Source organism: Opisthorchis viverrini, assembly GCF_000715545.1.
Source record: "Opisthorchis viverrini unplaced genomic scaffold opera_v5_151, whole genome shotgun sequence".
NCBI lineage: Eukaryota > Metazoa > Platyhelminthes > Trematoda > Opisthorchiida > Opisthorchiidae > Opisthorchis > Opisthorchis viverrini.
The window spans coordinates 892,189-906,607 of NW_008751807.1; the positions used below are offsets into that span (position 1 = coordinate 892,189).

General features: G+C 42.2%; 1 protein-coding gene across 1 annotated transcript in view; it reads left to right on the plus strand.

The window, feature by feature from the left end:
- The window catches only part of T265_14170 (hypothetical protein), a gene marked incomplete at both ends in the record, with an annotated part of 154,143 nt that overhangs the window by 16,211 nt on the left and 123,513 nt on the right, over nt 1-14,419 (plus strand). Inside the window, 3 exons of the mRNA XM_009172325.1 lie at nt 677-854; nt 3,822-3,985; nt 13,316-13,492. Of these exons, the coding sequence (XP_009170589.1) occupies nt 677-854; nt 3,822-3,985; nt 13,316-13,492 (519 nt within the window). The remainder of the gene's footprint in view (nt 1-676; nt 855-3,821; nt 3,986-13,315; nt 13,493-14,419) is intronic.

Genomic DNA, 14,419 nt, shown 5'->3' on the forward strand with positions numbered 1-14,419 from the left:
TATATATATATATATATATATATATATATATATCTTCGAATTTGGGATATTACCAGTACTTCAAGGTAAAACAATACGTGGATGGTCACTGACACCAAGTAATAAAAAGGAGATGGACAGAATAAACTCGTACTCAGCGAGCTGATATTTGCATACGTCAGCACTACTTGTGACAGCTTGATGCGTTCCACAGAGGCTCAGGATCCATGTTTTCGTGAACAGAGGTCGTCTTTGGCGAGAAAATCATCTCCCCCTTCATCAGTCGCGAAACTTTACATTCTTCATTGAAGATTTAACCCGAACCATTACGTTCTACTTCGCATTGCCATCAAAATTTGCCGTGAGGCTCACAAAATTTTCAAACTGTAACCAGGCAACCCATAGCTGTGAAGTATTCGTGGCACACAAATCTAACCGATGGAGTCCTCCGGTAGCACTGAAAAGCGAAACCATGCCTCGTTCAAATACAGGCTTTATTAACTCTCTTCGCCGTTGTCTTCTTGTGAATATACATAACTCAGAGTCATTTTAGCTGTCTGTCATCATCATACCAGGAAACTGGTAGCAGTACATACGATTTTGCTAAACACTAACCTTCGATAAATTCATCCATTGAATAAGTGTGCCTCATTCATCAGGCTGATATGCCGCATTTCGGGTATAATTTCACATACAGGATGTCTTTGCCTGCAAGTTTGAAGTGAATGAAGGATTCCTCCAGCAGCTGCATACATTTATGAAAACATCGGTTTTGCCGTTAATGTGGGCTCAAAGTCTGTATTTTGGCAACTTGAATCATGAAGAACGGCATGGTTACCTTGACTACGTGGAGAACTACCTGAGAAGCCTTTCGAGTAAGTCAATATTAAAGACCCCGCATTCTGCATGCATTGGAATACATCACCTGATTAGCTAGCTAATAATTCAGGCAACCTTATGAGTGTTGTACTTCCTCAAGAAAATGTCAACATATCAATATTTCGAATATCGTATCAACTGAAACATAAGCGACATTCTGAAACAAACCTAGTTGATGGAAAACATCATACACAGGAGATTCAGTTGGTTGCAGCTGAGTCTCTCACCAAGGCCAAATTTGTTTGCAAATGAGTGTAATTGGTGAATAATACAAGAGTAAGCTCTAATATGTCAGTGACATGGTACTCGCCACCAAACAAATTCATTTTGACTTTATCTGTTTGTGTAACTCGTTCTTCTGTGTTCATTTTCCATCAGCTATTCTCCTTATGTTGACTATAATAGTTAAATTAGTTCCCCTCACCCAGTATATGTATTCCATTGTTAGCTTTATTCTACATGCCATAAACCCCCCATTTCCCCACTGACCGAATTCTTCCTGGTCGCCATCTCTAAATGATATTATTATCGTCAAGTTATTATTTGTCAGAATGGAATGAGATATGCATGTTGCTCAGTGTTTTTGCCTGGCATTCACAAGGAAAATGAATGTGATATTGTTGTGATTGTGATTGTGATTGTGATTGTGATTGTTTCATTACTTGGTGAATTATATGATCTCCAGAGGTTTTTTCTGGCATAACGGTAGCCGTGCGGTTGATTGTTAGATGTCTCCTAGAGGCTTTATACTACGTCACAGGCTAGATGGTTTGTGTGCAATACGATGCTCTTCTCCAGCGGACTCCCCAGTATCTTAGCACTTTCTGAAGTCCAAACGAATCCCTGAGTAGACCATTCATTTGAATTACCTTTTTGTCACATCAAGCTCTGCTCCTTCCCACTTAGACAAAGGTTGAACTTATTACAAATAACTGATGAATCCTCGTCGCGGTATATTTTATACGATTGCGAATTTCGGTAGTGAACAGAACGTTTCCTTATTCCTGTAATAAGTTCAACCTTTGTCTAAAGTGGGAAGAGCAGAGCTTGATGTGACAAAAAGGTAATTCAAATGAATGGTCTACTCAGGGATTCGTTTGGACTTCAGAAAGTGCTAAGATACTGGGGAGTCCGCTGGAGAAGAGCATCGTATTGCACACAAACCATCTAGCCTGTGACGTAGTATAAAGCCTCTAGGAGACATCTAACAATCAACCGCACGGCTACCGTTATGCCAGAAAAAACCTCTGGAGATCATATAATTCACCAAGTAATGAAACAATCACAATCACAATCACAATCACAATCACAACAATATCACATTCATTTTCCTTGTGAATGTCAGGGAACAACACTGAGCAACATGCATATCTCATTCCTGACATATCTTATTCCTGACCAGGCACTAGTCTTCTTTCAGTAGTGTTAGCTGAATGCTGTTGATGCCGATCCTGCCAGCAAACCAGAATTGTTTCACTCACTTCCTGTATAAATTAAGAACCATGTTGAACTCTGGAAGACACCATGAGCGTCACGTTCAACTATATTTTCTACGTTCCTTCGGAGCACTTTTTGTCTGGTACTTCCGCAGAACAACCTGAAATTTTACCTCAGTTGGCTAGGTTAACGCTCATGCACCATAAGACGGTAGCGCGAGAATTCTCGTCCTACCAGAGCTTCATTGAAAACTACTGACCCCGACAACTATGGTGGAGCGACAAAAGCTAAGCTTATGTGCTATTCAGTGTTGCACTCAGTATACACTGACGTCTTTGTTCATCTACCACTCTTAAAAGTATTTACCCTAACCAGCTCAACAAACTGTACATATTCAGCTGCAAAAATGTTCTATAACTTGTCAGTTGTATTAAGTTCTCCTAACCCATCATTATCACCACAAATTTTCGAACTGCACTCCCTTGTGTTGACTGTGTTCAAAGGTCATGTTTTCCAGATCATATTGGCTTCTAGGCAGCTAAAAGATGCAGAACCGTTCAGTTATTTCTATAGGTATAATCTTCTATGAACTGAATTTCTATCAGAATGCATTGTTCTCGCAAGTCAGTAGGTGTTTCACATGTTATTTTCGGTAAAAATATACACCAAGCAGTTCTTCCCTTAGGTACGATGCGGCGCTTTTCGGATGAATCATATACGCCACCGTCGTGTAAACATTTCAGCTTGTTGCTTGTAGCTTCAGTGCACCGATGGTGTCGTCCGTCTACCAATCAATCAGCCACGAAGTCAATCTACTTTTCCAGAATCGACCGGTCATAATGGGTGTAAAATGGTACGGTGTCTGTTGCGTTCGTGTGAGTAACACTGAGACACGCCTGTTTGATACGGCTTAAAATGCAGCCTAAAAACCCCTGTTTGTTGACGGTCATGCAAATGAGCTGACTAACGCCAATTAACCAAATGTCGCGCCGCGCACGTTTCCTAAGCAGTTTAGATGCACGCGTTGTTCCCACGTGCATATCCACATTTTCAAAAGAGATGCCCTGATGCGTGACGGTTTGAGACATATTCGTGATTGAAATTACTTCCTTCCATGCCATTAATTTCAAGCAACGCACATCTCCCCGAAGGGCACGTCAAATTGTACAGATCCCAATCAACACTGGAAATCATGTTAATTCAGATATCAAATCTCTTATTTTGATAAATTTTGGATACGCTACAAAAGTTATCTTGCTAAAAACCGACACATGTGGGTTACGTAAACTAGAAAGAACAGACTACATATTATCAACTTCTGGGAACATACTCTTCAACACAGTTTGGCACAATACGCATAGTGAAATAAACACTTGATGTCGTGCGATGACTAGAGTGATGTTGAACCTAGCAGAAATAAGTCACTTGTCCCGGGTACAGTCTTGATTTACTTAATATTATCGAATAAAAATAACGCGAAGCAGGGCCATAGATATCGTTCATTTCTCCATTCATTTCAAATTCAGCCATAATTGCCTGTTCGAAAGAACGGGTTTTGCTGCCGCCTTCAAAACTGCCAGATCAAGTGCACAATATGGATGCAGAAGGATTAATTCAATTGTCTCGACATCCTGACTTCGTTAACTATCTTGAGGAAAGCGCGTCACATTGGATGCGTCAAATTGACGAAGTGAGTAGTTTTGTTGTTTTGCTTTACCATACAAATCGGTCCAAGGAAAAAAGTGTTTACATTAAGAAGGGTTTCTATATTGAAGGTGGTGGACCTGCTTTTTGTAACACGTACTGATAGGCTGGCCATTAATGTGGATTTTATCCAGGATCGACCAACCATTTTTATGTAAGATGACAGCGCTAGTTTCGTGCCTTTGGATCGTAGCTACTCTGATAAAATAATGAACAATGCTTGATTATTTTTACGCTTTAGGGCTGGACGCCCCCGGTGCTCACAGCCCCATTGTGGCTGTTTACGGCCAGCCGCACTATCAAGCACCACTGAGATCTTGACTCGATTTCACAGTGATTGGGATACGATATACATATGAGTGAAGCTGAGATACTGGGTTTAGGACAAAACTGCCGAGGAAATCGATACATCCCTTAGGGATTCACAGTCGCCAGACAACTGCTTCATACCGGCTGCACTAGCGTCCAGTTAGCCCTCCTGTTTGCTTGTTTGATAAACACAGTAGCTGAGCTTTTTTCAGGGTGGGGGCTTGGCCGAAATATGATTCGTGATTCGTGTCGAGAGGTGGCCTCCTTAATTTTGGAAAATTTAGATGAAGCATGAAAGGGTCCCCTAAAAAGCTATGACTACTTGCAGAGATGTTTTATCTCTCGGTTGGACCACCATATCTGCTCACGCTGCGCACAGAGCTCCCGCCAACGTGGCATCTGTGCTCAGCACCATGAAATAAGGGAATATTTCACCAATACTTCATCATACTTCATAATTCCATTTTACGGGTAAATCATTCGCGGTAGAATCCTTTTTGGAGCGCGACCATGAACGTATCAGTTATCTACTCAAACCAGGTGGCCCCTGATGCGACCATCTCAAAATTAAGCGTGGCCAGACAAAATACGTAGTTTTTGTAGAGTAGGCGACCCCCAACCTTTAACGAAGATCAATTTCCAGCCATGGTGAGTTAGTTCGCACCCATAAAAAATCAATTTACAAAAGGAACACCTTCGTTTGGTCCGTTGAAGCGGCCTCTTGGGGGAGGATAAATGTACAGTCGTGTTAATTTAAAAAACTACAACTTGAGAGGAGGTTACTGCTGCTCAGTCTTTCCAGGCTAGTGGGGTAAAGTTGTTCACTCTTAGGATATCATCTTCTAAGGCTCCAATAAATATGATCTATTTCACAGCATGGTCTCTTACAGGAGATACCTAACCAGTCAAAGTTAAAAAAGACCAACCACAAGACGTCTCATTCGAGAGATGGTTCTAAAAGTAGAGCAAATTCGTGGTAACTGTGTGCCATACCGGTGAAAACCATGCTATAGGCGTCAGAAGAACTCAGTGGGAGCAGTGTGGTCTTCACGCCATATTCTGATACCCAGTTGATATAAACAATCACACGCCCTCTGTTTTGTATAGGTTGCTTGTCCCGGATGGGTTTTAGTAAGGTCAAGATGAATGAATGGTCCCCAGTATGGTGGATATAGTTAACAGTGGCTAGCCAGATTCACTGTACGATGACAACGCCATATCTGCACAACACTTTTCCTATCGTACATTTATATGCTCACTTAGTTGCATATCTGTCTCCTGCTAATTAACGAAGTATCTCCGTCTTGTGCCTGTTTAGACTTCCAAATCCTTATTTAATAATAATGACTAAGATGGAGAGCATACCGCAAGATGAAGTCACACCACCAGCAGTGTAACGATTTACGCATTTATACCTTTTCAGGGCAATGAGTTTCAACCAATACATATGATATGAGGACGAAATTTTAGAGAGAAGTAACGGAATTCTCGAGAACCTCATCCTCCCTCGGAGGTATAGCACGCATCTCATCCCTATAGAGGGATGAGATTATGTATTCTCAAGGGAATGGGCATTCGAATAAGCTCCCATTTGCGTTATTACTGTGTAATAAGCTGTAGTACGAAGAAAGATATGTTTTTTAATGTTGTTTCTCCCACTATTTCTGTAATTTGTTCATATTCACACCACTCTCGTTTGGACGGTCATCCTCCTGTTCTGGTGTAATTTTTCTAGTGAGTCCACACCAAAGGGAAACACTGGACTCGAGTTTCTCTGGCATAAGAAATTGGAAACCAGTTTACTGGGACTAGTGAGCATGAACGGCAGAGAAGCTGAAAAACAAGCATGTAGTTCGTTGTAGAGTGGACGCCGCTTACTAAGTGGACTCATTCAAGGGAAGAGTAAACACTTAGCCACTTGAGAATGCGGCTAGAAAATCAAAAACCGTATCTAAAAGAAACTTTTTGGTTAATCAGATCCTAAGTGCATTGGAAAGCCAGTAGGATCTAATGTCTAAACAGCTATTATGGGTTCAGCTGGAATAAAAGCCAGCGACGAGATTGATTTGCTGAGAACGAATCATCAAGATCCACCTTCATCATTTACCAGCATCACGCAGCATGCCAGATAGAAGCGTGAGGTATGCACCTCATCTGCTCCATATTTAATGAGGAAACACTTGACTGAACTAAGATAACGGACCTGTATCATGGTATAGTATAGTATGGTACCTGTAAGCCATAACTCGTAATGACAGAATCCTTGCTTTTCGTCAACTGTGTACTTGCGTAGACAATTTCCCTTTTCTATTCCCCATTACAACTTTACCCCGCGCAATCCTCTTTCTGTCAAGGTATCAGAACAAGTGGTGCAGTAGGATAACTCCCTCCCGCTGCAGCTTTCTCGTGATAACTGCCTCCAGTAAAATTGAATTAATATGACATTTCGTAAACAGAGGTAGAAAGAGAGGATACCAGCCTTATCCCTGAAATTCTACAAACCAATCATCAAAATTTAAGCCTTTCAGAAAGTCCAAGCAGTGTTGCAGTTTTCCACATTTCTGTTGGTCTGACATTGTGAGGAAAAGCGCCAGTGCCTGATGACTGTTTTATCGTTGACCAGGCAAATAACACCAGTGGGTGTTTTTACGGTGCTCTTGCTCACTAATCAGCTGACAAAATATCAGTCTTCTAGAAATCGAATTGTACCCGTAGACGAAGGCCTGATATTGATCTTGGATGTATTTTCTAAGTTCTTTCTGATTACTGTTCGCTTGGCCCATTTAGGTAAATTGTCGCCACTGTGGTCAGTAGTGAGAAAGAATTTAATGGCTAACGTCGGTGAAGTTCCACCGTTGTCAACATAAACTAGCATATTCTGCTAACGATGCAGAATTATCTGATAATAGATGTTGTTTGTTGTTACTCCCATGCAGGTTGAACCAGTTGCAGGTAGAAAGAGTCTATGCATTCCACTCAAACTTGGCGTCGTTAACGCCAACACCTAAGCGGATAGGCTTGGAATTTCACATTAGGTAACCATGAGTGGGGGTAATGATTTTCGGGACAAGTTTTCGTGGGAGATGTTGGAGGGTGATTCGCCTAAAGTCATCCATGTATGATTAAATATGTGTTGTCGTGACGGCAGCTTTTCTAGATTTGTATTTCCAGTCTTAATGAAAGTGTTGTGAAATCACTTTATTTCACCGTTTAAAACTACTCGTTTTTGCTTCGGACAATAAGTTCAATTGAATCCTACCTGCCCGTCTATCCAAATCTATCAACTGGTGTGCTCCAACGCCCTTAATAAGTGAGAACGTACACTGTAGAAGTTCCAGAAGTGGAGGGAAAGTGGACGCACGCCCATAGTTGCGCTATTTCTTATCTGAGAAGGTGGCTTTGAAGTGCAGACGCATTGTTTTCCTCCGTTGGCTGATTGATCGATTTGACATATTAGCTTTCGCTTTTACACACAATTTTGGTTTCGACAGGAAACCCAACTGAATTCAGCTGAATCCCTTGTTTATAGTGGTCCACTTCAAATGAAGAGTTTTCGAAGAGTTTTTAGCAATAGACGTAATACACTACTCATGAGTTTGCTGAAAACTCTCCTTTGGTTTCGCAGGAAACCCAACTGAATTCAGCTGAATCCCTTGTTTATAGTGGTCCACTTCAAATGAAGAGTTTTCGAAGAGTTTTTAGCAATAGACGTAATACACTACTCATGAGTTTGCTGAAAACTCTCCGACAGCCCACTATCGGTTTCGCCCTTCTTTGGGGCTCATCAGGTAGGCGCAGTCCCCAAGTTTCCGCCAACCTTATATTATTCTTAAACCCGGATTGCACAACATGAGCGAACTTCACTCATTTGCAAACCAATTTAGTTTTGCAGGCGACTCACCTAGAACCCAGCTTAAAACATCCTAAACGAGCGATTCGGCTGGGTTCTAGGCGAGTCTCCCGCAAAGCCTAATTGGTTTGTAAATGAGTGTATTTCGCTAGTTTTCAACCACCTTATGAGTGGACGACGGATTAAGTCCTGGTTAGGTGACTGATTCACACTCAGCTATTTGACCGTGTCCGGCTTGACCGCATCCAACATAATGATAATGGACATAATGATACTTACATGGGCAAGGTGACAATCGAACGTCGGAATCCCACCCACTTGAGCTAGGCCCCATTAGCTTACATTCTACAGCATGGTGTTTGCGATTGACTTGATAGACTTCATAACAATAAGGCTACGTTACGCTATGCGAGACCGCGGCTTCACCTGCGATATTGCCAGTCCGAAAGACACCATAAAGTGTTAGCTTCACAACTTTGAAGACTTCCTAGTACGACCAGCGAATAATTGAACGGACAAGCTCACGGAATTCCTCCTGTGTACCAGCTTGAGACTGAGACCGTTCTACTAGTGACGGAGCAGTGACTCACGTCATTCCACACACTGAGCAAAGGCAAACGCAGCTGACAGGAGGCTCCAAAGCAATACTACTAAACCAGTTGCTGTGTATATATTTGTAATGCACTACTCATAAGGTTGCTGAAAATCCGTAGCGACTGAAACATGAGGCGGCCTGGTGCAGCACATTCAGTTGCTGGAAGCACCACATACGAGAGATTCAGCTGAGTTTCAGATGAGTCTCTCAAAAAAACCAAATTAGTTTGCAAATGAGCGTATATTCGCCAGTTGCTGTATACTTTAGGCGCCTTCTTTTAAGTACGTTAACAGCGTTCTCACTGTTGTTCTACGGCTATCACGTTTGTCAACATGTTCTACATGGGGTCTTGCCAATATATGACCGCGTTTTGAGGTTCGTGTCCCCGCTTAACGTCGCTGTTCCGGATTAGATGGAAATCTATAAGGAAAAGGAAGTGCATTCGCAAAGGGTGGTGTCCATGCGACATTTAAGCCAAAGTGAAAGACACTGCCGGTAATGTATCAGCCTTAATGCACAATCTGGGATTAGGTAGAAAGGGGAAACTCCCAACGAAAGGCGGGCCACGACCGCGAAACTAGTCCTCTTTTCAAAACAGGCAATTTTTTGGCTTCCTACTTTTTAAGTGATTGGTTTCTGGCTTTATGACAAAAACGCTTGCTGGAGATTCTGAAGTGGCCGAGACACAACTGAATCAATCTTTACCGCAAGACGAGTACTACAACACTGTTGTAAACCGAGCTAACCAGTCCGTAAACCACTCGTGAGTTTCAAAGCTTCTGACTCGGTCATTTGGAGTGGGCTATGGAGCACCATACATATCTCGCCATTGCAGACGTCTTCCTCAACCTCGTTAAAAAATCATGCTTCCTTTGTTAGCATGGGTAAAAATCTGAGTATGAAATGATTAGGCATTACAGTGAAATTGTCGTTCTCTCAGCTCTGTTCAGTCTGTATTTAATACCCACATATAGAGCTGTCTTCCACTGCAAAAGAGGTATATCATTTCAATGTACTCTCTGTTTAATTCACGACTGTGGCACTACGCAATCTAACCAATTACACTGTCATTATCGGTTGATTGTGTCTTAATTTGACATTCTTATGCGAAATTCCGGTGAACGATCATAGCATTTGACCCAGGAACATCCCCGCTTCGGCTAAAATACCCAGTTTCTTAAGTCGTTGACCTTAATCGACTTACACCAGGAGTCAGGAGTCCTTCTGTTGAATGGTTTTGAAATGGCGCACTGTTCGGATTTCTGCCACCTGGATTACCCGCTGTCCACAGTCCCAAGGTTTCATAACGAACCGAATGCACGGAGTGTGAAAGCCAGCAGAGCATTTGGTTGTCATACAAAACACGTCTGGTGAAAACACCACTTGCACACAGACATCAGGATTTCAGTGCATCGGGCTACCGCACGGCAGCGAAACCTGGAAAACCTAGACAGTTAATTGACCTATTTATACGCATGTCCACGCAAAATCCTTTAAATTAGGTGGGAAAAAAAGATCGCTCCCTAAAAGCCGAAATTCTCCAGTGCCTGAACACTGATCAAATAACGTACAGGTTGATGCGAGCAAGCAACATTTGATCCAGAAAACAGCTTCGATAGCCTGCAAAAACACATTAGAGTTTGTAAGAAGCCATCCATCGACTACGTTTATGTATTGAGGATAAACAAGTGAAGAGGAAGCAGTATTTTATGTTGGGACACAAGTCATTTTACTCGAGTGACAGTTTTTTAGGATAGACTGGGCAATAAAATTGTTGTGAATCTATTTCATTTCAAAGTCTGTATTGTACACTGTCCTGTCATGCTCATTCTATTTGTCAGGCTCAAAGATCCAGTGGTCAACGTGCTCTCATTTTCTGTCTGTCCACAACGTGTGCCTGATCTTTATGGACCGATGTTTTAACGACTGCGAGGACTAATGACGCACATAGTTCTTTTTTCCTGTGGACAGCATTTTGTTTCAAACCCCCATGTTGCTGTTCCCCTTTCTCGTATGAGCGGAAGTGCAGTTTAAACAGTTCTCTCGGTTGGGGAAGTTTGCTGAAAGTCCGAAATATGACTAGGTAAAACGTACAAGCTTTTGCTAATGCCGTATACAGCCAGCTCTTAACTGTTTCCAAATTCCGTGATGGCTAAGTTCCATTGCCTGTGTCCCCAGCTTGTTGTGTTGTTAGTTCACATGCCCACAATCGGGAGGCTTGTACACTTTACACGCGTTTCATTTTCTGTTGGAAAGAGAAAGAATTTCACGTTATGGAGGTGAGGGCTAGAATCGATCTCAACCCTCTGGGGACAAAGACCGTCACACTCAAATGGGCATTGTGTACGCTCATTACCTTCGTCTTGCAACAGTGGGAAAAGACGATCAGTTGGAATTATCCACTTTGATCTCGATATTGCTTCCAAGTAAACATGTCCCGGTGTTTATGTGTGATCCGCCGAGAGTTGAGATGTCTTGATGTGAAGCTGAGTTTTATTCAATAGGAAATTTTGTGATGCCTGGGTTTGCGCAGACTTGCCTCGACACCTCTGAGGCTATAACAGACTCATTTCAATGTATCTTCACTTCATTTTTATGATGCTTTGTCAATGAAAGCGGATGGATTGGTGTTGAAAGTTGAAAACTTCCCATTCAGTTTGCACCATGCGAAAAGGAAAGGCAAATTCCACTTTTCTGTAGGCGTAGACAAAATCAGTGGTAATCCTGGCAGTGTTTTGAGCTTTGAATTGAGCGATACGTCTTTCTTTGAGTACCATGTTGATCACTCAGAAAAGTGGAAACACACAAACGTTCGCAATTTTACTGCGAACAGGTTTCATTGGGCTGAATTTCTCTTTATCCACAAAGCAGCAGTTTGGAATTCTTTGCCTCCTTTGTTGGCACTGTAATGGTTGACAGATGGTTCAGCGGTTGGATTTGAACTCACAAAATAGCATAATGGTTAAACTAGTAGCTTCAAAGGTGAACGTTGATCACATTTTGACTCATGTTCCCACCATAACCTCAACTTTACGACTGCTCGGTTTTCAGGAAGTAAAGGAAGTGGAATTATTGAGAGTTGAACGAGAACAAAACGGGCCTCATGGAGAGTTCGACTTTTGGAAAGGCCGCATGACACGCATGAATTCTCTGGTCAGCGAGTTACGGCGAACTGATATACAGAACGTTATTGTTGCCCTGCAGAGTGTTCATTCGAAAACCATGGAGGTGATGCTTGTTATTGTGAACATTATTGTGTATCCGTTTACTGCAACAGCTAAGATGGAACATCACCTATGCATCTAACATACTTTCCACAGTCTAAGTATGCAGTTGATGTCTGCTTATGTAATTACATGCCGCCGGGAAAATCGTGAAGGCACCTGCCCACTACTAGTAGAACCTATAGTTGCTGGCTTATTTAAATCACCTGACTAATGATGAATGATCAGATTGCTCTAGATAGTCACCGACCCCCTAGAATGGCCGTATGACCACCCACCTGATGAGTCGCAATCCGAGCGGAAGGTCTTGTATGACCGCACGTTTTCGAACCCGAGAACACACCCATAACGCTGAGTTTGACTCCTTGTAAGTCCTGGTGATGATAAGGATGGCCGTCTAGACTGACGACTACCCAGTTGGAACAAGCTGGTGACCAGATTTTCCGAATGAGTCAAAAACTGATTCTGTCGGATATCACATCTTATTCACCCTGCAAAAATAATTCATTCTCCAACTGTGCAAACTCCTGCGGTCAGCGGACCACAGCTGCTAATCAAAGCATCGCACACCCAACTTCCAGCACTCATTTGTTGAGTTTCGATATGGACGAAACAGCTCATGTGTGCTTAAGCTTTTCCAAAACGCTAACATATTTTTAAGCAACTAGCCATTTTTTGACGCCATTGGTTTGAGTGCCACTAGAAGGGATTCGAAACTTTTTGAATAAGGATCCAGTCTCGTTAGACGTAAATATTTTACTTACCTTAGTGATGGAACAAAAATAAATGATTCGGAGTGTCTCGCTCGGACAAATCTTCGTAAATAAACGCAAATCTCCCAAACTAGTTCATCTCATTTCAATGTATCTTCATTTTTTTAATATGATGCTTTGTCAATGAAAGCGGATGGATTGGTGTTGAAAGTTGAAAACTTCCCATTCAGTTTGCACCATGCGAAAAGGCAAGCGTAATTCCACTTTTCTGTAGGCGTAGACAAAATCAGTGGTAATCCTGGCAGTGTTTTGAGCTTTGAATTGAGCGATACGTCTTTCTTTGAGTACCATGTTGATCACTCAGAAAAGTGGAAACACACAAACGTTCGCAATTTTACTGCGAACAGGTTTCATTGGGCTGAATTTCTCTTTATCCACAAAGCAGCAGTTTGGAATTCTTTGCCTCCTTTGTTGGCACTGTAATGGTTGACAGATGGTTCAGCGGTTGGATTTGAACTCACAAAATAGCATAATGGTTAAACTAGTAGCTTCAAAGGTGAACGTTGATCACATTTTGACTCATGTTCCCACCATAACCTCAACTTTACGACTGCTCGGTTTTCAGGAAGTAAAGGAAGTGGAATTATTGAGAGTTGAACGAGAACAAAACGGGCCTCATGGAGAGTTCGACTTTTGGAAAGGCCGCATGACACGCATGAATTCTCTGGTCAGCGAGTTACGGCGAACTGATATACAGAACGTTATTGTTGCCCTGCAGAGTGTTCATTCGAAAACCATGGAGGTGATGCTTGTTATTGTGAACATTATTGTGTATCCGTTTACTGCAACAGCTAAGATGGAACATCACCTATGCATCTAACATACTTTCCACAGTCTAAGTATGCAGTTGATGTCTGCTTATGTAATTACATGCCGCCGGGAAAATCGTGAAGGCACCTGCCCACTACTAGTAGAACCTATAGTTGCTGGCTTATTTAAATCACCTGACTAATGATGAATGATCAGATTGCTCTAGATAGTCACCGACCCCCTGGAATGGCCGTATGACCACCCACCTGATGAGTCGCAATCTGAGCGGAAGGTCTTGTATGACCGCATGTTTTCGAACCCGAGAACACACCCATAACGCTGAGTTTGACTCCTTGTAAGTCCTGGTGATGATAAGGATGGCCGTCTAGACTGACGACTACCCAGTTGGAACAAGCTGGTGACCAGATTTTCCGAATGAGTCAAAAACTGATTCTGTCGGATATCACATCTTATTCACCCTGCAAAAATAATTCATTCTCCAACTGTGCAAACTCCTGCGGTCAGCGGACCACAGCTGCTAATCAAAGCATCGCACACCCAACTTCCAGCACTCATTTGTTGAGTTTCGATATGGACGAAACAGCTCATGTGTGCTTAAGCTTTTCCAAAACGCTAACATATATTTAAACAACTAGCCATTTTTTGACGCCATTGGTTTGAGTGCCACTAGAAGGGATTCGAAACTTTTTGAATAAGGATCCAGTCTCGTTAGACGTAAATATTTTACTTACCTTAGTGATGGAACAAAAATAAATGATTCGGAGTGTCTCGCTCGGACAAATCTTTGTAAATAAACGCAAAAGTCGCAGTCTAATCGTGTAGCGCTGTCCGTGAGATGTATGCCTAAGGCTTCCTGAACTCGTACTTTAGGGTGAAAAATTGGACATGTTATGTTAAA